The sequence below is a fragment of the Emericellopsis atlantica genome, assembly GCF_019669845.1.
Source record: "Emericellopsis atlantica unplaced genomic scaffold F5Z01scaffold_39, whole genome shotgun sequence".
In the NCBI taxonomy this organism is placed as follows: domain Eukaryota; kingdom Fungi; phylum Ascomycota; class Sordariomycetes; order Hypocreales; family Bionectriaceae; genus Emericellopsis; species Emericellopsis atlantica.
The window spans coordinates 151,773-174,348 of NW_025764741.1; the positions used below are offsets into that span (position 1 = coordinate 151,773).

At 54.7% G+C, this 22,576-nt stretch overlaps 7 protein-coding genes across 7 annotated transcripts; 4 read left to right on the forward strand and 3 right to left on the reverse strand.

The window, feature by feature from the left end:
• Positions 1 to 5,616: 5,616 nt before the first annotated feature.
• F5Z01DRAFT_666783 (uncharacterized protein) lies at positions 5,617 to 10,980 on the forward strand. The gene has a single exon (XM_046264253.1). The coding sequence runs from the start codon at positions 5,954 to 5,956 to the stop codon at positions 10,829 to 10,831; it is 4,878 nt and encodes a 1,625-aa protein (XP_046114222.1). The 5' UTR covers positions 5,617 to 5,953; the 3' UTR covers positions 10,832 to 10,980.
• Positions 10,981 to 12,038: 1,058 nt separating this feature from the next.
• F5Z01DRAFT_381210 (eukaryotic initiation factor 4A-12) lies at positions 12,039 to 13,600 on the reverse strand. Its single transcript, XM_046259419.1, has 3 exons — positions 13,371 to 13,600; positions 12,278 to 13,318; positions 12,039 to 12,223 (listed from the first exon to the last, which is right to left on the reverse strand). Exons 1-3 carry the CDS (start codon positions 13,477 to 13,479, stop codon positions 12,165 to 12,167), a joined length of 1,209 nt encoding a protein of 402 aa, XP_046114223.1. The 5' UTR covers positions 13,480 to 13,600; the 3' UTR covers positions 12,039 to 12,164.
• Positions 13,601 to 13,665: 65 nt separating this feature from the next.
• On the forward strand, positions 13,666 to 14,699 carry F5Z01DRAFT_666786 (palmitoyl protein thioesterase). The gene has a single exon (XM_046264254.1). The coding sequence runs from the start codon at positions 13,692 to 13,694 to the stop codon at positions 14,646 to 14,648; it is 957 nt and encodes a 318-aa protein (XP_046114224.1). The 5' UTR covers positions 13,666 to 13,691; the 3' UTR covers positions 14,649 to 14,699.
• Positions 14,700 to 16,260, reverse strand: F5Z01DRAFT_714403 (ribosomal protein L1p/L10e family-domain-containing protein). The gene is made up of 2 exons (XM_046266506.1): positions 15,923 to 16,260; positions 14,700 to 15,863 (listed from the first exon to the last, which is right to left on the reverse strand). Exons 1-2 carry the CDS (start codon positions 15,986 to 15,988, stop codon positions 14,793 to 14,795), a joined length of 1,137 nt encoding a protein of 378 aa, XP_046114225.1. The 5' UTR covers positions 15,989 to 16,260; the 3' UTR covers positions 14,700 to 14,792.
• Positions 16,261 to 17,009: 749 nt separating this feature from the next.
• Positions 17,010 to 18,840, forward strand: F5Z01DRAFT_629929 (major facilitator superfamily domain-containing protein; the record flags this gene model as incomplete). The annotated part of the gene is made up of 4 exons (XM_046261693.1): positions 17,010 to 17,273; positions 17,326 to 17,466; positions 17,517 to 17,710; positions 17,778 to 18,840. 4 exons carry the CDS (start codon positions 17,010 to 17,012, stop codon positions 18,838 to 18,840), a joined length of 1,662 nt encoding a protein of 553 aa, XP_046114226.1.
• A 785-nt stretch (positions 18,841 to 19,625) lies between these two features.
• Positions 19,626 to 20,921, forward strand: F5Z01DRAFT_640438 (alpha-ketoglutarate-dependent sulfonate dioxygenase; the record flags this gene model as incomplete). The annotated part of the gene is made up of 3 exons (XM_046262517.1): positions 19,626 to 19,926; positions 19,980 to 20,309; positions 20,371 to 20,921. 3 exons carry the CDS (start codon positions 19,626 to 19,628, stop codon positions 20,919 to 20,921), a joined length of 1,182 nt encoding a protein of 393 aa, XP_046114227.1.
• A 736-nt stretch (positions 20,922 to 21,657) lies between these two features.
• Positions 21,658 to 22,556, reverse strand: F5Z01DRAFT_666793 (uncharacterized protein). The gene has a single exon (XM_046264255.1). The coding sequence runs from the start codon at positions 22,145 to 22,147 to the stop codon at positions 21,839 to 21,841; it is 309 nt and encodes a 102-aa protein (XP_046114228.1). The 5' UTR covers positions 22,148 to 22,556; the 3' UTR covers positions 21,658 to 21,838.
• Positions 22,557 to 22,576: the final 20 nt, after the last annotated feature.

Here is a 22,576-nt window from a genome sequence, read left to right on the forward strand (position 1 = left end):
GGCGGGGGAAGTCGGGACACACGAGGAGGAAGGGAAGGGTAGTGCCAGACCCGAGGAAGAGCACGGAGGGATCGGGGTATCATTAAAGGGTTCACTGAGATCCGCCTCGTCTGAAAGCAGACGATGGATCACGGCCAATGTGAATTGTGCATGATGGGACGTCTGGGCCTCACCAGGATCGAGATCGACAGACGACACGGCACCGCTCGGGCACGACGAGAGCCGCCAGGCCAGGCCAGGCCAGGCCAGGAGCAGCGCTGTGCACCCTGCGGGCTATTTTTCCGCAATGCGCGCAACCGACATGACCTGACGAGGCAAGGCGAGGCAAGCAGGCAAGGCGGATCTGAGCTTGACAGGGGGCTTGGTGGAGTGGAAGCGACAGGGATGCAGGGATCAATCATCAGACTTGGAGCAGACGGGGGGTGAGGATAGAGAAGGATCTCCAACGTCTCCGTTGATTGACGCCGACCACAGACTGGAGGACACGGAACGCAGCGACAGATGGATGCCTTGTACGTAGATCTACAGCGCATTGAACTCGGCGTCAGTGCTGTTCATTGGCTAATTCATCGCGAATTGCCATCCCCTCATGATGACCACGTTTCGTGTGGGCCAGCCAATATGCACCGACTGGGTGCTGCTGGGTGGCCAAATCCCAATACAGACTTGAACGTAGCGAAACTCCTGTCTTGGGAGTGGCCGGAGGTTTGAAAGAAGATGAACTGGTTTGATTTCACATGGATTTGCGAAAGTGTAATGCATTCTCGGTCAATCACAAATGTCCAGCTACAGACCTGCCAACTTGAACCGAGCCATGTCAAGGCGGTACCAGACGGGTAGCGTCAACGGTATTTCTTAGCCTTCATCGACGTCTGTTTTCTGCAGCCGGTAACATACCGTTACATTGATGGCTTCGTGTTACTGCACGTCCTCGGAATATGCATGTCTTGTGATTACATGTAGCACGGCACGGCCTGGCCGCATCAGGGTGCTCGAGTCTGAGTCTGAGCGGGACTTGCAAGGCCCAGGTCAAGCAAGTTCAAGGACTTCAAGTTGATCCAACGCTGACAGCCACGCTACATGTGGCATCCCCACAGATCAGCGGTTCCCTGAGCTAACGGGATCCCAGATTCAGACGAATGTCGATTTTCGTATGACTGTCAATCCACCAGCTCTCGTACATGCATGCACATAGTCTTCTATGCCGTCTTGCGTGAGACACAACCCGCTCCATAACAAGACATACTATCCACATACCTGGCAGGAATCAGCAGCAAGAATATACTCCGGGATCACATCAAGTATTGGACAATGTTGGGGTAAGGTATGCAGGTGCGCGCTGCTAGCGCTGGGAACTTGTCTGTATCCTGCCGAGTCCGACTCGAGGAACGGAACGACGATCCTCAGTAGGGCTTGGGGGAGAAGACTGAATGAATGCGAGTTGGGGTTGACAGATCACAGACGGTCGTGGTAAGCTCCCCGTGAAGCACACCACAGTCCGCCCCATGGAGCCTCGTTGCAAACGTTGTGGCGGCTAATCGTCCCGGAAAAGTTAGCACGCAGCCTCCCGTCCAAGAGCCGAACTTAACTGTTAATAAGCTTATGTTCTATGCCCAACCCTTAAGCCAGTATGCAGCACGGTAGTTCAGCTACTGCGTCTGGAGATCATGCAACCACCAGGAAGCAGCGAGCAGATCGATGATGCGGTTCTGCTTCATGGCGAGTCCGTTTCCAGATGCGGATATCTGTACGCAAGATGTCTGGTATCTAGTACATAGATGCCACGCTCTCAGTAAAGTAGAACAGCCCAGTGGATCTCCTGTGTACGGCTCTACATGCACGCAGCTGTGGACTCATCCAGCAATGGTAGCGGGAACTCTTTCTTCGGCTGTGCAGACTGGAAAATTAGCCACTGCTTTCATGTTACTACATGCACCTACTGATCGAAGTTTTCCGCCTGATGGTCAGTTCCCATGGCAGGAATGAAGATCGCAGACTCAAGAGAAACCGGGGGAGGCGAACATGATCAGCGTACCACGCGGCTGCCAACGAGACCTCATGACATCGAATCACGGCACTTGCAAGTGCAACTGCCAGGGAGATCATGGATGAACACCTCTGCGGGCGCGGAACTCGTTTGGCCAGTGGTGTGTCAAGAAGATAATAACATAATAGAGGAGCCTCAGAGAGCCCGCTCCGCCACGCTGCAGATATCAATAGCCCTCCGCCTGACAATCTCCTCCAGAGCTTACCGAGAGAATAGAGTCCACTCGGCGTCCCGCGGTTCCCGCCACCATCTTCCCGCCCATGTTCCTGCAGGAACATGGCCCCAGCTGAGTGATCGCCAGAAACGCCTGCTGTTCGGGGATTTCCTTGGCATCCGACGACCCAGCGACAGTGCACGGACTGGGCGGACGTCCAGTTGTCATGCGCAGAGAAAGTTCACTCATCGGGGCTACATGTACTTGACACGTCGAGCTATCGTCGCCAATAGCCAGTGCGCGGTGAAGAGGGGTCGTCACTCGTCGAGCCAGCATGCTGCAGGATGCTCATGTTCAAGTTCATGGCGGAGCCCCCTGCGGCATGGGATGAGTGACCTTGAGATAACCCCGTCGCGTCACCAATCACTCGAGCCGGTGTGATCAATGTCAAAGAGCCCCCATGTCGCACATCAGCCCTGGTCCCATGCGCTGCATGAATCTAGTCATTCGGGTCTCGCCGTCGAACTTTTGAACGGCCCGACAGCCTGCCTGCTCGTTTGGAGCGGCTCGTGGGGCATGGAGAAGGAAAGAAAGAAAGAAAGAAAGGCACGCGCGCGCGCATGACCATCTCCAGTCGCCTTCGTGTTGCATGCAGCCACGCAATTCGGGGCAAGGAACGCGATCCCCCCGGCGCCCCCAATGCGACCCTCCAACAACTGCGTACAACGACAACGTGCCAGCGTCTCGTTGCGTGTGGAGTTGTAGAGAATGGACAGCAAACATGAAGGAGTCAAGTAGAGCAGTGCATGACTCGCCTCCACCCCAAAACCCCTGCACCAGGATCAACAGTCCAAAGTCTAAAGGGTGGTTCAGAGTTTCTGCAACTGCTGGATTATTTTATAGCCCTATTAGACATTATGTGCCATATTCTCTAAGTGTAGGATATTGACAACGTATCCGGCATCCAGTCGTTGCCACTCCTGAATACCTAGTTGATGGCTTTCACAGCGCCTAGGTGTGGGCGATGTGATATCTGGGGGCTTCAACCAAGCTCAGTCTTCACCAAGGACCCTCTGTGAATCCTTCATGCAGTACGCACGTACATGACAAAGTCACAGAGATGTCAAAACTTTAACAACCATGCTGATTGGATCTCTGCTTTGTGCATGGTTACTCCAGGCCGCAATCCCGGATCTACGTGCGAAACCCTCAATCATAGAGAGACAGGGATATTGAAAATCCAATAAACTCAATTCCTGGACCGCGCAGACTCTGAAACCTTGAAGATCCATCTATCAACGTGAAACAGCCGACACGAGACCAGATGGACCCAAAGCGAGCGGCGTCCGCTCAACAGCGGGATGCGCTGCTGCGCACGAGGGCCCCGGTGATCGCCTCACACCTGTCCACGTGCTGAGGATCAGGGATTCAGGGTCCTCTTCACAATAGCCGGTACCATTGCCGACTGGAAGCATGAACTGCCGCTGCTGGCATTATATCCCGCGTAGGATTTTTTCAAAGAGTCAGCAACACGAGCTTGCCCTCTCGACCGACATTTTGAGCGGTATGAGTTTGGCCTTCCTTGATTTCGGAGGCTGGGAAGACGGCAGTTGGGGTAGCGCCAAGCCTGGGTGATGTCCAAATGCCGTCTTCCGGTCTGCACCAGACGACATGCATGCCCACCAGCGCAGGCGAGATTGGCAAGGTCTGGCGTGCGACTAGAAGTATTAGTGTCGAATATTTGCTTTCATCGACCAAAGCATCAATCTAAAATACCGAGTGGGACATGTTCAAGTTGAGATGCGGTCAACCCGTCAAACCCACATGGTGGCGGCCGCCCGCTAGTCGGATACGCGATGAGACGGCAGTGCCGCGCAAGCGCCGGTACATGCCTACGAGCTTACGAACTGTCTTGAATGAATTGCCAACGGTGCGAGGTTGGATCAAAGGTTCCTCCAGATGTCAGAAGAAGCTTGGGGCTGGGGGCTCCGGTGGGGACATGAACCACATGGTGTCAATAAGCTAGACGAGTGGTGTATAAACCACTGGCTTCTTATCATCATAGTCGCTCGACAACTCCGCACAGAACACATGTAGCCTGAACACGAGAAAATCATCATCAGGATCCAGAGGGTTTCCATCGAAGCAGGGCAAGGCTTGATCTTGGTCAACAAGCGCTCATCCTGACTGGGAGTACGCCTCGGGGGATTTTGACTCACTCATGTCTGTCTGTGCGCCTATCAATGGGCCCTCATTTTGGACCAAATCAAAGTGCAGATATGCTGAACACAGGAAACCAGCAAGACTTGTCCTTCTCGGGGAGATGCTTGTGATGTTTCATGGGCCCTAGAAGAGCAAATTTTGTTTCAAGCTGGCGCAATTGCTAATAAGGGACCAAGGAGGATCGGTTCCCTTCGTTGGTGGCTGATAATCGCCTCTCCAAGTAAGGAGACTCATCGCACTGCTCACAATTCTGTCTCGCACGTGCGGGCCATCTCGACAATCCCTCTGCATCTTCCCATCGTTGATCGACTGCAACAAGTTGGACGTGGCTTTCAGGCTTCTTTCAGGATCTTGCGGGCAATATTTGTATCCAGTGAAGCCTAACCCTGTGACTTGACGCAACACGACGGTCACCACGGAAAGCATCAAGGGGTGAGATCTGCTTCCCCTTTCTTGAAAAAGATACTCTTCAATGGGTAAGTATGCCGAAATTCGACTCTGCGAACGCCATCACGTCAACCAGACCCGGAGGAATATGTAGGGTAGGCAGGTAGGTCACATGGATGATTACCTAATTTGCAATTGGACCCCAAGGGCTCTCCTTGAACCTTTTGGCGGCAGGGCAAGCCAGCTACGGGGGTTTCTGCGTCTTGTGCAAGCGTATCCGTACGTACGAGCCGACGAATGAGCGATTGAGACGCCTTGCGCAACGGAATGGACTGGGTGGCATGGTTGGTAAGGCTGTCTAGCAGACCCCACCACCTCCGCCCGAAACGAAATTGACTGGAGTTGTTTGGCGGGCGTCGAGATTAAGGATTCGCTTCTAGACACGCAAAGCTGAGCGCCGCTGCGCATACAGGTGTTGAGGCAGACCGAGTCGTGGAAGATGACGGATATACTCCGTTACACTGAAGGGACAGGGACACAGTGTTCACGTTCAACTTTACAAACATGATCCTCGCGATTGAGCCTGGGGCCTGTAGGGCAGGGGAAATAAGGTTGTGGCGCCTGGGCTCCCGTCATTAGCAGTGAGAATTTAGCGACTGCCACCTCTAGCCGATGCCGCTTACAGCCTATGGGAGGGAGCAATTGTACGGCATGGCCAATCAGAGCCAGTCTGGTCTACAAACAGGGGGCCACCATCGTCATCGCCCCCAAGGCTCCAACTCCCACGAGTGGCAGTGACTGATTCCTCTGGTCCACGCGTAGTGAGACGGACTGGCCCACGAGGCAGCCCGTCATTACAGACAAAACCTCGAGGTGTCCTCTGACCTTGAATGGCTGAGACGCTGGTTCTCTCGGTCTTCAATTCTATCCTCTACCACTGTCCTTGAAGCAGGCCGCTGCTGCGTACTGGCGTCGACCAGATTGTCTTGTACTCGCGCTGCCCCGATGCCAGACGGGTCCCGCGAAACCACCACCATTCGACCGCCTTCAATACTGCGCACACGACACAAACCCGTCGGAGCTGGCCTGGAGACTACAAAACATCCAGACCTTTGAGGCCTTGGGCCATCGCATCGACCAACATGGCGCCACGTCCAACTGGCTCCCTCTGGGGCAAGGTTAACACCCTCTCCAAGAAAAACTCCATCATCCTCTACCAGCGCCACACGATTTCAACGCTCTATACTGCCATATTCCTGCCGGTTCTACTCGCTGTCTATTTGGGGATTATGCGAAATGTCAACAATCCCCAGGACGATTATGGTATCGCCGAGCCTCGCCCCATCATGTCGCTGGGCGACGCGCTGGGCGCTGCGGATGGATCCCGCAACACGGTCCTTTTCATAAACAACGACCTGACGGGAGGAGACATTGACGCCGTCATTGACGATCTTGTCAAGGATGTCGAATCCGCCGGCAAGTCAGCCGAGCGTCGCTCCTCGCCGGATGCTGTCAATGAGATTTGCAAATCATCTTTCCAGGGCGCTTCCAACTGCTTCGGCGCGGTCATCTTCAACTCGTCACCCAATGAAGGCGATGGCGCTGGGTGGAACTACACCCTGCGGGGCGACCTTGCGCTGGGGCGTGAGGTCAAGGTCAAGAAGGACGACAATGACGCTCAGGTCTATATGCTGCCCCTCCAGCGCGCTGTCGACAACGCTATCGTCCGCACCAGCAACTCCGACTCGAGTGAAATCGGCAAAACCGAAGAATGGGCTTTCACTGATGAGACGGAGAAAGAGAGGGAGGAAGGTGTCCGGAGGCGATACCAGAGCAGCTTCACGCAGTACCTCAGCGTGGGCCTCATTGTCATCTTCTACGGCCTTGTGTACCGCCTCCCTGGTTCCATGGCGACCGAGCGTGAAAAGGGTCTCTCGCAACTCATCGACGCCATGATGCCTACCAACTACGAGTCGGAGGCTCAGCTGGCGCGCATGCTGTCGTTCCTCTACTCATACACTTTCACGTACTTTCCTGGCTGGGTCGTGGCGGCTGTCATTATTCGCATGATGATTTGGAAGCAGACCAACATTGGCATCGTCATGGTGTTCTTCATCCTGGCGGGCATGTCGGTGACTAGCATGGGCATCATGGGCGGCACGTTCTTCAAAAAGGCACAGCTGTCGGGACCTGTCAACGCCATCGTCTTTCTGCTCCTGGCAGTGCTGGCCCAGGCGATCCCCGACCCCCCGACGGCGGCCGTTGCTGTCCTGAGCGTTTTGTTCGCGCCTTGCAACATTATCTTCATGTTCATTCAGATTGCCAAGTATGAGCGCGACGGTCTCTCTACCGATCTTCTCAAGGGACCCCCCGACAGCAACTCTACTCTCCCTGGTCTGGCTCACTTTATCTTTGCGGGGGTCCAGTTCGTTGTGTATCCCGTCATTGCTGCCTTTATCGAGCGTGCTATACATGGTGTCGCCGCCGAAAGCCGCAAGATCTACAAGGGAGGCCCCAACGAGAAGCCCATGCACGACGCGGTTGTCATTCAGGGCTTGACCAAGATTTACCGTCCAAGCCTCTTCCGCCGCATTTTCTCTTTCATTGTCACGCCTCGCGCCCCTACTGTGGCCGTCGACAACCTCAGTCTTGTTGCCAAGCGAGGGCAGATTGTCTCCCTCCTAGGCGCGAACGGCAGTGGCAAGTCAACGACCCTCGACGCTGTGGCTGGCATTCACCGTTTCAACCAAGGCAGTGTGTCCATCGATGCGTCCGGCGGGGTTGGTATTGCTCCCCAGAAGAACGTACTCTGGGACGAGCTCACCGTCCTGGAGCACCTTCGTCTTTTCAACCAACTCAAGTCACCCGGTGCTACAGCCTCCGCGTACGAGCTGCACCAGCTTATGGAGGCAATCGGCCTATCGCAAAAGAAGAAAGCACAGGTCCACACCCTATCGGGCGGTCAGAAACGCAAGTTGCAGCTCGGCATGATGCTCACAGGCGGAAGTGCCGTCTGCTGTGTTGACGAAGTTTCCTCGGGCATCGACCCCTTGTCCCGTCGTAAGATTTGGGATATTCTTCTCTCTGAGCGCGGCAGCAGGACTATCATCCTGACCACCCATTTCCTTGACGAAGCCGACCTGCTCTCGGATGACATTGCTATTCTCTCCAAGGGCACCCTCCGTGCCCAGGGCTCGCCTGTTGTTCTGAAAGACCGTCTTGGAGCTGGATATCGCATTCACGTCCTGAACGCCAAGAATGTTCGCAGCCCTCCTTCTTTGCCTGGCGTCAAGTGCCAGGTCACCTCTACCAACATCACCTACACAGCACCATCGTCCGAGATGGCCGCAAACGTTATCCGGGCCTTGGAGGGTGCTGGTCTGGAGTATCGCATGTCTAACCCTACTATTGAGGATGTATTTTTGGCCGTCGCAGAGGAAGTACAGAATGAGCAGGGTTTCCTGCCAGGTGCCACCTCAAGCGAAGGTATCTCACCGATGGAGTCCGAGAGTTCTGGTGACCATCTTACCCGCGAGAAAGCACCTGGCCGCGGTCTCGAACTTTTGTCTGGCAAGCAAACTGGCGTGATGAAGCAAACCATCGTCTTGGTCAAGAAACGTTTCACCCTCTTCAAGACTAACTGGATCCCATATGTCGTCGCTCTTCTCATCCCAGTAGTCGCTGCTGCGGCTGCTCAGACTTTCCTTCGTGGTGAGGAGCAGGTTGGCTGCTCGCCCAGAGAGCAGTCCAACTCTGAGGATGGTCAGAAGTGGCAAGATATCTTTGACAACGTCCTGATAGCCGCTGGTCCGCGTGGCGATTTCCCATATGGCGGCAGCTCTGGCAGTGTCCTGAACACAACAGGTGCTTCCACTGAAAACATTGACATTGAACTTCGCAACTCGTTCTCTGACCTGCGTCGCTACATTGAGGATAACCGCAAGGACGTCAATCCGGGCGGCTTCTGGCTCGGATCTTCCGACCAGGCGCCAACGATTGCCTACCGCGCTGATGGAGGCACATCGGTGTACACGGCAGTCATCATGCAGAACCTGCTCAACACACTCAAGTCCAATGTCAGCATTGCTACACAGTACAGGGCATTTGATAGCAGCGTACCTGGCATCACCACCGACCTCATTATTGCCGCTGCCATCTTTACCATTGCCTGTGGTATCGCACCGGCCTTCTTCGGTTTCTACCCCAACGTGGAGCGCAGGACAAACGTGCGCAGCTTGCAATACTCGAGCGGTGTCCGCTCGCTGCCTCTGTGGTGCTCGCATCTGGCATTCGACTTTTCGATATCCCTGGTCGCTTTCGTTGCTGCCGCTGTCGCTTTCGTCGCATCGTCAGATGTGTGGTATAACGGTGGTATACTCTTCCCGGTCTTCCTCCTCTACGGGCTGGTGGCTATCCTCCTGGCTTACGTCTGGTCCTTGTTCATGGCCAGCCAGCTGGCCACATTTGCTGCCATTCTTGTGCACAACACTGTTGGATTTGCCATCTACTTCATCGCCTTCTTGTTCATCATCAGCTTCAGCCCCGTGCAAGAGACCGAGCGTAACATCTTGATTGCTCACTACACCATCGCCGCCTTCTTCCCTAACGGCTCGTTATTCCGTGCTCTAATGGTCGGACTGAACCTGTTTGCCACGACCTGCGATGGTGACCAGCTGTACAGTTTTCCGGCAGACATCAATGCCTACGGTGCTCCCATTCTCTACCTCGCTGTCCAGGCAATTATTCTGTTCAGCTTCATCCTGTGGAATGACTCGGGCAAAAAGCTTCCTAGCTTCATGAGAAGCAAGAAGAAAGTGCAACAGTCTTACCGTCCAGACATTGACGACGCGGAAATCGCAGGGGAGACCAGCCGTGTTTACGCCGAGAACAACCAGGATGGTTTGCAGGTCAAGAACCTGGTCAAAGTGTTCGACAAGCACACGGCCGTCGACAATGTCACTTTTGGCGTGCAGCACGGCGAGATCTTTGCCTTGCTGGGGCCCAACGGTGCGGGCAAGTCGACCACGATCTCCTTGATTCGTGGTGACATTGCCCCCAGCGCTGGAGGCGGCGACGTGTTCGTTGAACAGGTTTCGGTGACTGACCAGCGTGCACTCGCTCGGTCCAACCTGGGAGTTTGCCCACAATTCGACGCCCTCGACAACATGACCGTACTAGAACACCTCCGCCACTACGCACACCTGCGTGGTATTAGTGATGTTGAGCGCCAGGTGCAGGCAGTCGTTCGCGCCGTCGGTCTTGAGGCATTCCAGCATACCATGGCTCCTCATCTCTCTGGGGGTAACAAGCGCAAACTCAGCCTTGGAATTGCGTTGACTGGCAACCCGTCAGTGATCCTGCTCGATGAGCCTTCTTCCGGTCTGGATGCCGCTGCCAAGCGAATCATGTGGCGCACCCTCGAGACCATTGTGCCAGGTCGCTCGATCCTCCTCACCACACACAGCATGGAGGAAGCTGATGCGCTTGCGAGCCGGGCTGGTATCATCGCGCAGCGCATGCTGGCCGTCGGCGAGGTTGACACCTTGCGTCGACGCTTTGGTGATAGTCTCTACGTGCATCTCGTTTCGCGCACTGCCCCTTACTCTACCCCGGAAGAGATGGAGCGCATGCGTGCCTGGATCCAACACCTGCTCCCCGCCGCGCAGATCGAGGCGGAGACATATCACGGCCAGATGCGCTTTAGCGTCCCAGCTCGTGCCGTCCTGGAGCGATCACGCCAGACACCCGGGCCTGTCGACGCTGCGCAGACATCTGCGAGTGCCATTGGCCAGTTGATCGTTCTCCTTGAGGAGCACAAGAACGTGCTTGGCATCGAGCACCACTCCGTTAGCCCTACGACGCTGGAGGATGTCTTCCTCGCTATTGTCGGGCGACATAATGTGCAGGAAGAGGGCTACGCAAAGGAGGCGGATGCCGCCGAGCAAAGAAGACAGGCGCAGGCTGGCTTCTGGGGCCGTATCGACTGGGCCAAGGTCAGGAAGGTCACTCTTGGATTTTGAAGGTCTTTGACATGTAAGAGGTGAGGATATGTGTGTGGATTTACTTGATACTCCCTGAGGATGAGCTGCTCTCCTCTACGTTTGCTTGTTGATATAGCTTTAATGTATTTATGATGATAGACCGTGGAATTACCACTTCTGAAAGATGCATCCCCGTGTGCTGTCATCGGCTGAACTGCTAAAGTAGTCGTCATATACCACTACTACCCCTTCGTCGTCAGCATTGAGCTAGAATCCCGGCGACGACAGTCTTTTGGCTCTCAGGCAAACATTCCAGCCTCCGTAGATGATGCTCTCGGCTTGGGGACTGTGTCCCTTGGCAGAAAAAGAACATCATTCTCGCCACTGATCTGCCCTCTGCTTGTTTCAGGTCTCACGAAGATTTGCCAACGCTGTCAAATTGCCACGAGGTTTCCCCCGATGTAACTTAGATTCTAAAAGGTGCCGTGTACTCGATGTGCACTCCCCTCCTGCAGGTAACATATGCATACAGTAGTGGATTCCTTGTGAGAAGGGGGCGTGTGCCTTCGCTAATGCCAGCGACCCGTGAAGCATACCGATTACGAGGCCGCTCCCCGAACAGCAGGCCACAAGGGGTGCTGCAAGTCCTGCCGTGCCAATTCCATTGCTGCATGTGTACTTGTAGTCGAACACGAGAATGCAGCGAATGGCCCGCGATGCGCACCACATGCGGCTTGTGAGGCGACGGGGGCTGAGGTCAGGCTTTGGCTAATTGACAAGAATGGGAGGTGGTTGATCTGCGCTTGTTTTTTGCCTTTAACATGCGCCGCAGTGTTGGCCACACCACCCTTCATCAACAAGTACCTCGCATAGGCTAAGATCCCCCGCAGGATTACATCCAAGTCCTCGTTCAACAAGGGATACACACCACGCAGGCACGAAGGATGCGCTACTCCTGTAGGTGATGAGCGATACGCGATCTGGGCAGAACGCCATTTGGGCAATTCGTGAGCAGGGCTTGGCAAAGCGTGCGGCTCGATTTTGCTGTACAGGGTCATGGCCATCTTCGTGTGAACCGATCCAGCTGCGCCGAGAGGATCCAAGCAGGTAATGATGTTCATCTCATTAATGTAAACAATCTGTCTTTGGCAGTAGATACCTAATTATGACCCATGTGTCCTTTCTGTCTCTTCACGCTTGCGTTAGTCACGGTCAAGAGGAACTGTCGCTGAGGATCATGAACTCACTAGATCAGGCTCAGGCCCCCTTTCCTCCACTCCCTGCTGTCCTCTCTCGGCGTGCTCTTCTTGCGACGCCGTCGGTGTCCTAGTCCCTAAAGGAAGCACTGCGTGCCCTGTGACGGCTTTCTGCTTTACGCAATGAGGTCGGCCACATTCATGGGCATCTCATCAATCTGTGTCGAATAGTACACTAAAGTCGTTTGTTAGCGGGCGGTCGGTATTGCAAAACTTTTGCCAGACTTACATTCGATATCGCGCAGGATGCGCACATCCTCGGTCGTAACAAAGTTGATCGCGACACCCTTGCGCCCAAAGCGACCGCTTCGGCCTATGCGGTGGATATAATTCTCACGGTTGCTTGGCAGGTCGTAGTTGATGACCAAGCTGACCTGCTGGACGTCGATACCACGCGCCCAAACATCCGTCGAGATCAGCACGCGGCTGTTGCCCTGGCGGAAGTCTTGCATGATGCTGTCGCGCTCCTTCTGGGGCATGTCGCCATGCATGCTGCTGACCGTGAAGTTGGCTTCGCGCATCTTGTCGGTGAGCCAGTCGACCTTGCGCCGCGTGTTGCAGAAGATGACGGCTTGTGTGATGGTGAGGGTGTCGTAGAGATCGCAGAGCGTGTCAAACTTCCAGTCCTCCTTCTCGACGGCGATAAAGTATTGCTTGAGGCCCTCGAGGGTCAACTCGTCACGCTTGACGAGAATGCGCACGGGGTCGGTCATGAACTTGGTTGTCATGTCGAGCACATCGTATGGAAGGGTAGCGCTGACGACGACGACCTGTGTCGCCGGGGGCAGATAACGGTAGACGTCGTAAATCTGCTCTCGGAAGCCCTTGTTGAGAAGCTCGTCGGCCTCGTCCAGCACCAGCATCTTGATGTGCCTCGTGCGCAGGTGACGTCTCCTGATCATGTCCGCTACTCGCCCGGGCGTCCCTGACACAATGTGCTGGCCGTAGTCGAGCTTCCTAATATCCTCGCCCACGTTGGTGCCGCCAATGCAAGCATGGCACTGCACGTTCATGTAGTCGCCGAGTGCCATCACAACGGACTGAATCTGCGTCGCCAGTTCACGCGTCGGGGAGAGAACGAGGGCCTGCGTCTCGCGGACAGCGGTGTCGATGACCTGGAGCATGCTGATCGAGAAGGTGGCTGTCTTTCCGGTGCCGGACTGCGCCTGGGCGATGGTGTCGCGACCCTTGCAGACCTGCACAATGGCGCGCGACTGAACGGCAGAGGGCGATTCGTATCCATAAGCGTAAATTCCGCGAAGAAGATTCTCTGTACACGTGTCAATGCGAAGATCGAAGCTGCGGTTCGGATAGCGTCTTACCCTTCAGCGACATGGATTCGAACGTCGGGTGGACCGTAACCTCCTTGGACGTGGAGAACTCCATGCGCTCCTCCGCCTTGCGATCGATTCCTCCTGCGCCTTCAGCCATGATTGCGATGTTTGTAGAAGAAGAGGGTAAGTTTGCACCTGTCAAATGGGGCCAGCGGCGTCGCAAGTCGCGATAGTCGGCCTGGGATTTTTTAAGGTTTCCGGCGTTTCTTCGGTTGCCTGTGCCCGACTGCAGGGTAGCTCACACGCATCTACCTATGTCAATCAGGCCAGCCAGTACTGTTGCTCCTTCAACAATCGACATCATCCACGATGCAGCTCAAGGCACCCTTTCTGTCGCTATTTTTGGCCGCTGGCTTTTGTCTAGCTTCCGACGATGTAGATGATACTCCTCTTCCGCTCGTGATCTGGCACGGGCTCGGCGACACCTTCGATGGCGAAGGCATCCAGCAAGTCGCTTCGCTCGCCGAGGCGATCAACCCAGGCACATTCGTCCATATTGTGTCTCTAGGCGACGACGCAAATGCCGACCGCTCCGCGACATTCTTTGGCAATGTTACGAGCCAGCTCGAGACGGTGTGCGAAGCGCTCGCCAGCCACCCGATTCTTTCGACTGCGCCAGCCATCGATGCGCTCGGGTTCTCGCAAGGCGGCCAGTTCCTGCGAGGCTATGTCGAGCGATGCAACAACCCGCCCGTGCGCAGCTTGGTCACGTATGGCAGTCAGCACAATGGCATTGTAGAGTTCAAGGCATGCGGAAGCACGGACTGGCTGTGCAAAGGTGCCATGGCCCTGCTCCGCTTCAACACGTTTGGCGCTTTTGTCCAGAGCCGCCTGGTGCCCGCGCAGTACTATCGCGATCCGGCCGACTACGATGCATATCTGGAGGGGTCCAACTACCTGGCCGACATTAACAATGAGCGCGCGGAGAAGAACGAAAAGTATGCGGAGCGGATTGCCAAGCTCAGCAACTTTGTCATGTATCTCTTCAGTGAGGACACGACTGTGGTGCCAAAGGTGACTGGCTGGTTCCAGGAAGTCAACGGTACGGACGTGATTCCTCTGCGGAAGCGCCAGATGTATAAGGAGGATTGGCTCGGCTTGAAGAAGCTCGACGAGAAGGGCGGGCTGCGCTTCCGGTCGATTGACGGTGATCACATGCAAATCACAGAGGAAGCTCTGAACGAGACCATGTCGGACTTTTACGGCCCATACGGTCGCACATTCAAAGCAGAGAAGGCGGCAGAGGGTTTGTGGGACGAATTGTAAGCAGATAGATATTGTCAGAAATTAGGCCGCTTTGATTGAGAACATTCAATTCAACTCAGTGGGTGCTCATCTACATGTATGCTCCCATTTTTGCCAAACGCCTGAACGCCGTCTTCATGACCTGGAACCGCCTCCCAATACTCTCTAGTCGATTGACTTTCTCGCGGCAGCCTTCTGCTTCCTTAATGATGACTTGCGCTCTGCGATCTGCGCGTCTAGCTTGTCGTCGTCGCCCTCTGTCGCCACCTCCTTCTTCGCCTTCTTGGTCTTCTTTGCCACGGGCTCCTCGGTCTCTCCCTTCAGCGTCTTCCTCTTCTTGCCCACGTTCGCCTTCTCGGTGGCGCCCTCGAGCTCCTCGGGCCCGTTGGCGACAACGTCGGTCTCGTTGAGCCACAGTTCGTCCGTCATCCAGATGGGCAGAGCCGCGGACTCGGGGCCCTTGATGTATATGCTGCGAACGTTGCGCCACTGCTGGGGCACCCACTTCTGCACCAGAGCCGTCGCGACGGCATCGACATTGTCGGCAATCTGCTCGGCGGTCATACCCGAGTACCCGATCTTGACAGCAGTGTTTGTGGTAGGCGAGAGGCTGACAAGAGCCGAACCAATGGCGCGGGTGATCTCCTTGGCAATCAAGGTTGGTGAGGCGGCGTTGACCTGACCATCTTCCTTGCCAGGACGCTTGCGCTTGCCGGCAACCTTGGAACCCTTGGGCTGCAGGATGACGGGGATGGGGCGCTTCAGCTGGCTCTTGTAGAATGTCTTGCCGAGGACCTTGGGAATGCGGGTGATGATGCGGTCATCGGCGAGGAAGAGGTCGTGCTCGGAGTAGAGCTTCCTCTGGGCCTCGTACTGGCTGAACTTGGCCTTAAGCTTGGTGAAGTCAATGACCCTTGTGATGCGCTTGCGCAAGTCCTCGGGAAACTCCTCATTGTCGACAATGTCCTTGTAGGCGCGCTGGGGATCCGCGGTGATGAGGCAGATGGTGGTCGACTCGTCGGTGTTCAACGGGTGAGGGAGCGTGATCTTGCCAGGCTGCAGGCGCGGCTTGTCGACGACGTGGCGCTTGGTGGTCAAGGTGAGCCAGATGGGGGTGTCCTCGGCGTCCGCATCGCCCTCCTCGTCGTCGAGAAGATTGCGCTTGTTGGACTCGGTGGCCTTTTGTTGCGAGGCCTTCTTGATGTGGGAGAGAAGAGCCTTCGAAGCTTTCAGGGTCTTTTTGTGGTAAGTTAGCATTGAGCCATCGCATCGTGCGGCAGCCGGGCAGAACAAACCTGGTCGGGATCAATCTTGACGAGCGACTGCTCGCCGACAGCGACGAGTTCTTTGGAGGGCGCCATTGTATGTTGGGATGATAGCGACCGTGGATTGAGGTTCGACAATAGTGATCAATGGAAATGCTGGTGTGTGGGGTGGCTGGCTGGCTGGCGGAAAATCACCATCCAGATTTTTTTTCTGCCGTGCTGAGATTCGAGAGCGGTGAGTGTCCATTTTGGTGGGGCCTCCGGCGTGGAGCTCCGAGTTCGAGTCCGGACTCGGCGCTAAAAGAGCTCCACCAGAAGCCGAACCTTCGGGGTTAGATTTGGACCAGCCTATTTACTAGGTTCGAAAGGCGCAAGATGGTGCGATCCTAAGAAAGTGAAATTTCAGTCATGTCTTTCAACCAAGTAGTCTCGTCATCGAACGGCAAGCCAATCAAAGCATCCTTGTTGCTGACATGTCCCGCCGGGTGGGAATGCTTGGTCACGCAATGCCGGTGCATTTGGAGGTGATCGTATTGACTGCATCAAAGACAAGCAGCATCTGATTCGCTCAGATCCTTTGAGTGTCTAGTCTACAATCCAATGACTGTAAAAGTCTACAGACAATGCGCCAACCCAGGAAGTGGCTGTTCCTCGCTACCACCTCCAGAGACCTCCAGGCATACTATCGCTGGGCTTCTATTGCCAGCCTCTAATCCATCACGTGCTGTTTCCGACCCAAGTGGACAGCGAGTATCACTTCCGCTTAGAACTTGGTCCCCGTGCGTTGGTTCACATGTACCGGATGGCGCATCGGCAAACCCTGCATGGTCCTTTAGGACGATGCCAGAGGTGAGCTGGGAGGTCGATCGTCATCTCGCCATGCCATTGCACCACCGATAAGGCCCATCAGTATGCAACACTCTCTGGGGTCGTTTTATTGAGGCAGAAAACTGATCCACCTCGAAGCGCGACCGCCTGTTCGCGTTGGCGAGATATAAAAATGGCAAAGGCGCTATGTCACCGAGGACTACTGGGACACAGCTCTGTCTTCGGCGCAAGCAGCCGGCATTTCTACAATCTTGCAGATCTCGAGAAACTCACCATGTCTGATAAGATTATGATTCAAGAGAACAATCCAGACTCAAAGTCTGTGAGCCATCCATCATCATCAGACAATGGTATAGTCCCATCTGAGCAGTCGTCCACTGAAGATCCCAGCCAGGATGGGTACTTGGGCTCAACGAGGAATCATGTATTCGCTGATCCCTCTGTTGCTGAGTATTGGCGCACCAAGTACGAGAAGGCTGAATATGAGAACCGCCACAGGTTTGATCCTGACTTCCACTGGTCCTCTGACGAAGAGAAGAAGCTGGTCCGCAAGGTATTTGACGACTGCCAAGATTGTGAGTACCGGACGGGCTGATACGACGTAGGTTGACAAGCGAATCATGACTTGGGCGTGGCTCATGTTCCTTGCCCTCGACTTGAATCGCAGAAACGTGAGCCGAGCCATCACCGACACGATGTTGGATGACCTTGGAATGGACACAAATGACTTCAATTATGGCCAAACGGTATGCACAGACACTCCCTTTCTTGTCCAGTCAACTGATATGTATTCCAGATCTTCCTCGTTTCCTTTCTCGCGGCCGAACTCCCCAGCGGACTGGTTAGTAAAAGGCTTGGTGCTGATGTGTGGATTCCATTCATCATCACCGCATGGTCTATCACCGGAGCCTGCCAAGCCTTCCTGAGCACCAAAGCAGCATTCTTTGCCACGAGAGCTATCCTTGGTCTTCTCATGGGAGGCTTCATCCCGTAAGTTCAACCGAGCCATTTGGCACATATTCACGCCTAAACTTAGCTTTGCTGACACTTGCACAAGTGATACGGTCCTCTATCTGACATACTTCTACAAGTCCAATGAACTGCCCATTCGACTCAGCTGGTTCTGGACAGCCCTTATGATTGTCCAAATTATTGGATCCCTCATCGCCGCTGGCGTCCTTCAAATGGGCGGAGTGGCCGGGTGGGCAGGCTGGCAGTGGCTCTTCATGATCGAGGGCCTCATCACGCTGATCATCGGTGTGTTTTCCTGGGTTCTGATGCCACCCGGCCCGTGTCAAACCAAGAATTGGTTCCGCGGAAAAGATGGCTGGTTCAGCGAGCATGAAGAAAAGATTCTGGTCAACCGCCTCCTGCGGGACGACCCCAGCAAGGGCGACATGAACAACCGAGAAGGCGTCGGACCCAAGCTCCTGTGGAAGACGCTCAAGGACTGGGAACAGTGGCCTCTTTACCTCATTGGCCTGATGAACTACATCCCACCAAGCCCACCGACCACCTACCTCTCGTATGTCCTTCGGCAAGTGGGCTTCTCGACCTTTGAGGCGAATCTCTTGGTCATGCCGTCGCAGGTCCTCTTCGCGGCGCAGCTTTTGCTCGTCACATGGGTCTCGCAGAAGTACAATGAGCGATCGAATGTGTCTTCCACTTCAAACATTTGGATATTTCCGTGGTTGGTTGCGCTCATCGCCATGCCGGCTGACTCTAGCCCTTGGGCCCGCTACGCTGTCTTGACCGGACTCGTAGGCTACCCGTACTGCCATGCCATCCTGGTCGCCTGGAACGCGAGGAACAGCAACGCTGTACGTACACGCGCAGTGAGTGCTGCGTTGTACAACATGACGGTGCAATCCGGCAACATCATTGCATCCAATATCTATCGGGAGGATGATAAGCCCCTGTATCCTCGAGGGAACCGCATACTCCTCGGTATCTGTGTCTGGAACGTCTTTCTCTTCTACTTTGTCAAGGCATTTTATATCTGGAGGAATAAGGTTCGCGATAGGAAGTGGAATGCCATGACCAAGGCGGAGCAAGAGGACTATGTCCTGAACACCACTGATGAGGGGATGAAGAGGCTGGACTTCAGGTTCGTCCACTGATGTGTGGCTCTGCGGTTGGGAGTTGCTGAGCCTTGATGGCGGTAGCTGTATTCAAGCCGCACCGTGATAGTCCGTAGTTCCCTATTTAGATATCGCTCAACAGTGTCGTGTGCAGACCAACGACAAGGATTTCCTTTTGCTTAGGCTATGTTTACGTTGAACTTGTGAGGAAGAGACTCTAATACTTGGTACTTCCAGAGGCTAGTATCGTCGCTCTTCTGGACGTCGCGCCATGGGCACATGGCGTGCGATTACCATGTGGCGAAGACTTCCTCAATGACACTGCGTCAACAAGATCCGTTGTCTTCCTATCGTAAGTTTTGCTTCTGGCGCTTGGCCAATGAGAAGAAGCTCCATATCTCTTGAATTGATGGCATCAGCGCACCCAATGATGATGCCATCTTCAGGGGGTATGATGAGTGGTCGATAGCCCGCGCACGTTCGCCCTCTACTACATAGTCGCATCCGTTTACATTGCGGGGTAACGGTCTTTCAGTGATATCAGAGGTGAATTCTCCATCTCGATAGGTAGCTCTAGGTGGTTGTGATGACCTGCGTTGCTGTTGGCCCAAACCAAATGACAGAATGAAGGTTGCATATTGCGACATGCAGCGGCCGGACACGTCAAACTGGGAATCGAAACTCGGGCGAAGCGACACAGTCAGTCTTATAGCTCAAAAAGACTTATAAGGCACGGGTGCCCTTGGAAGCAGTTAGTGTAGTCAACTACTCGCCTTCCAAGAGACTGGAGCTTGATCCATTTTAAATCAAGTCGAAACACAAACATGGCTCCCTCTGCTACCGAGACCAACGTCCCGTCCGACATCAAGTCTGTCCATGTTGCAAAGGGTCCGATCAAAGGTCTGGCCACCTTGGGACATGCTGGATCTGCCGTACCAACAGACGAGCCACTCTCCGAGGTTCTCGCTGACCACCGCGAACCCTTGAAACTTTCCGGTGCTCTCGACAAATTCAAGTACTTTGAGTCTACACCTGTAATCGGACGCGAGTATGTCGATGCAAACCTAGCCGAGATTCTGAGGGCTCCTAACTCGGATGATTTGATTCGTGATCTGGCCATCACGAGTAAGTGCCATTCTGTCCGAGACCCCACGCGTCCAGCGTAGTAACATGAGCAGTCTCACAGCGCGGCGTGGTCTTCTTCCGCAAGCAGGATGATATCACCAATGATCTGCAAAAAGAACTGGTCGACCGCCTGGGCAAGCTCTCTGGCAAGCCGGCTTCTTCAGGGCTGCACATTCACCCAGTCATGAATGCGGGTCGAGAAGACAACCGTGACGATGCGATCAGTGTCATCTCCTCCGTCCGAGCCAAGAAGCTCTACTCGGAGAGATTTGCCGCGAGGCAGCAGTCGCAAAAGAACCAGTGGCACTCGGATATCACGTTTGAGCCTGTGCCCAGCGACTACACGCTCCTGAGACTGACGCAGCTCCCTAGTACCGGTGGTGGTAAGTCCTTCTTCTCTGGGCGCACTCAGGCGAGAACCTCAGCTCACATGAAGTTCATCAGATACACTGTGGGCCTCGGGCTACGAAGTTTACGACCGTATCTCAAAGCCTCTCCAGTCTCTCCTTGAGACACTGACGGCCACCTATGCGCAGCCAGGCTTCAACGAAGCCGCGGCCCGCAACAATTTCAAGATCTATACCGCAGAGCGCGGGTCTCCTGAGAACGTTGGTGAGCTTCTCGAGGCCGTCCACCCTGTCGTCCGCACCAACCCTGTGACGGGGTGGAAGTCGCTCTTTGCTGTTGGGTACCACGTTCAAAAGATCAATGGCCTGAGCGAGGACGAGTCCAAGCACTTTCTGTCTTGGTTCTACCAGCTCATCACGGAGAATCATGACCTGCAGGTCAGGCACCGTTGGGAGAACGTGAACGACCTCGCCATCTGGGACAACCGGTGTGTATATCATGCCGCAACGCCTGATTATTTGTTTGGCGATTTTGGCGAGAGGTCAGGATCGAGGGCTGTGAGCGTGGGCGAGAGGCCCTATTTCGATTCTCAGAGCAAGAGTCGCTTTGAGGAAACGACAAGGGCGTACCGGGATGGATCGAAGTAGTTGGATGCTACGATAGGTCCTTATTTTTCGCGCTTTCTTGCGCCCGATAGCGAAACGATTGTTATGTGGACTCCTCTCCGCTATGGTCAAAAGATGCATAAGAGAACACCCAGTCCAGTGAGTGATATAGCCCCTAGGTGCTCGTCGGCTCGACCACCAGTGATGCCTAGCGCGCCACCGCTCAACGTTACCACGCTAGACAGGGTAGGTGGTGTGAGCCAAATTATCCTCTCGCTGAGTCCAGCCGGAGGGTTCCAAAATGAAGTTCCAGACTTCCCAACTGCCACGAAATCATACCAAGTAGACTGATGATGTCGCCCCACTTACCGTCGCCCGCGAGACAGGGGACCTCGGCTCATGCCGAAGATCAAGACATGGTGTTGCCCACGCTCCAATCGAATTATCCAGAAGTTAAGCAAGAATGTGTGCCAAGAGGATGAATAAATTGTGTTGGAATGTGCAGGAGCTTATCTGGACTCTGGAGGTGGTTGCCCCAGTTGACGTCCAGTCGAGGAATGAGATGAGGGGACACCATGTGTTGTGATGCGATCACCTACCCACACAGTTAGCAAACCGCACAAGCAAAGACACATGGCAATTGGCTTTGGCTACCTTGGCTCTTGGCTGGCCGCTGGATTTGACTTTGCCAGCGCCATGCGGAGTCGAATCGTGCAATCGTCATTGTTGCAGCGCCAGTGTGGGCTCCCAAAGTGGGAACGATTGTGCATGCGAGTGAATAACAAAGAAGCAAAAACTTGGAAGAGCATTGATTCGTCGCTAACAGCTTTACTAGTACTGGTAGTGTTCGGCTGGTAGCTGGGTCTCCGCTGAAAATCTTTTGCCTGTTTCATCCGCCAGCCAGTCCCGCCATCAGCCACAAAAAGCCACACGCACAAACAAGGAACCACCTTCAGGCTTCAAGGAAAACAAATGGTTGACCAGCGGACGAACCACACCGAACCTGAGAGAATCGGAGATCTCTGCAGATCACTGTTGCTCAACACGAAGAAGCACGTATGTGCTACGTACTGTACGGATACATACGTACGGCCATCCATCTCTTCTCCGACACGTCCGGTGGACATGAATCCCCTGAGCAAGTTGAATCCCCACGCGCCCTGAAACAAACAAGCCAGCAGCCTCACTGTGATAGAAAACCCAGCAGAACGGTGAACCCCCAGTGATGAATGATCAATCATCCGTCGCATGGCAGTGCATGACACCATGAGAGAGAGAGAGACACCGCCACAAGACCGTGACACGCGGACATGTTCTGAATATAGAACAGCGCTGTCGCAGGTGTTCCGTCGTGTGGGGCCACACGAGCCGGACAACCAGCGTCACCCTAGCATCAACTGCGGTCTTTACGACATAGCGAAACAAGCTTTGGTGAATGGCTATAGGCCATGCCTGAGCGAGCGTAATGGAGGGCCCGGGTAGCGCAGCTACGTGGGTCGAGATGCCCTGACGGTCGGTCGATCTCGCTCGCTATGACAAAAGCCATCTGGTATGGCCGTCAGTTGCAGTGTGCCGATGGGTCCTGTTTTCGCGCCTGCGTACGTACGGAGGACGAGTTCAAAAGTTATGCGTTGCCAAGAAACTAGCCATAGTTGGCGTCTAGCCCGAAGTAGCCCCCCGGGAAGTTTATCACCAAA

Coding starts and splice junctions, on each gene's coding strand:
- F5Z01DRAFT_381210 (XM_046259419.1), bottom strand. CDS start 13,479: ATGGCTGAAGGCGCAGGAGGAATCGATCGCAAGGCGGAGGAGCGCATG. Junction 13,319..13,370: donor CGAATCCATGTCGCTGAAGG/GTAAGACGCTAT, acceptor ACACGTGTACAG/AGAATCTTCTTCGCGGAATT. Junction 12,224..12,277: donor CATCCTGCGCGATATCGAAT/GTAAGTCTGGCA, acceptor AAACGACTTTAG/TGTACTATTCGACACAGATT.
- F5Z01DRAFT_666786 (XM_046264254.1), top strand. CDS start 13,692: ATGCAGCTCAAGGCACCCTTTCTGTCGCTATTTTTGGCCGCTGGCTTT.
- F5Z01DRAFT_714403 (XM_046266506.1), bottom strand. CDS start 15,988: ATGGCGCCCTCCAAAGAACTCGTCGCTGTCGGCGAGCAGTCGCTCGTC. Junction 15,864..15,922: donor TCAAGATTGATCCCGACCAG/GTTTGTTCTGCC, acceptor TACCACAAAAAG/ACCCTGAAAGCTTCGAAGGC.
- F5Z01DRAFT_666793 (XM_046264255.1), bottom strand. CDS start 22,147: ATGGTGTCATGCACTGCCATGCGACGGATGATTGATCATTCATCACTG.
- F5Z01DRAFT_666783 (XM_046264253.1), top strand. CDS start 5,954: ATGGCGCCACGTCCAACTGGCTCCCTCTGGGGCAAGGTTAACACCCTC.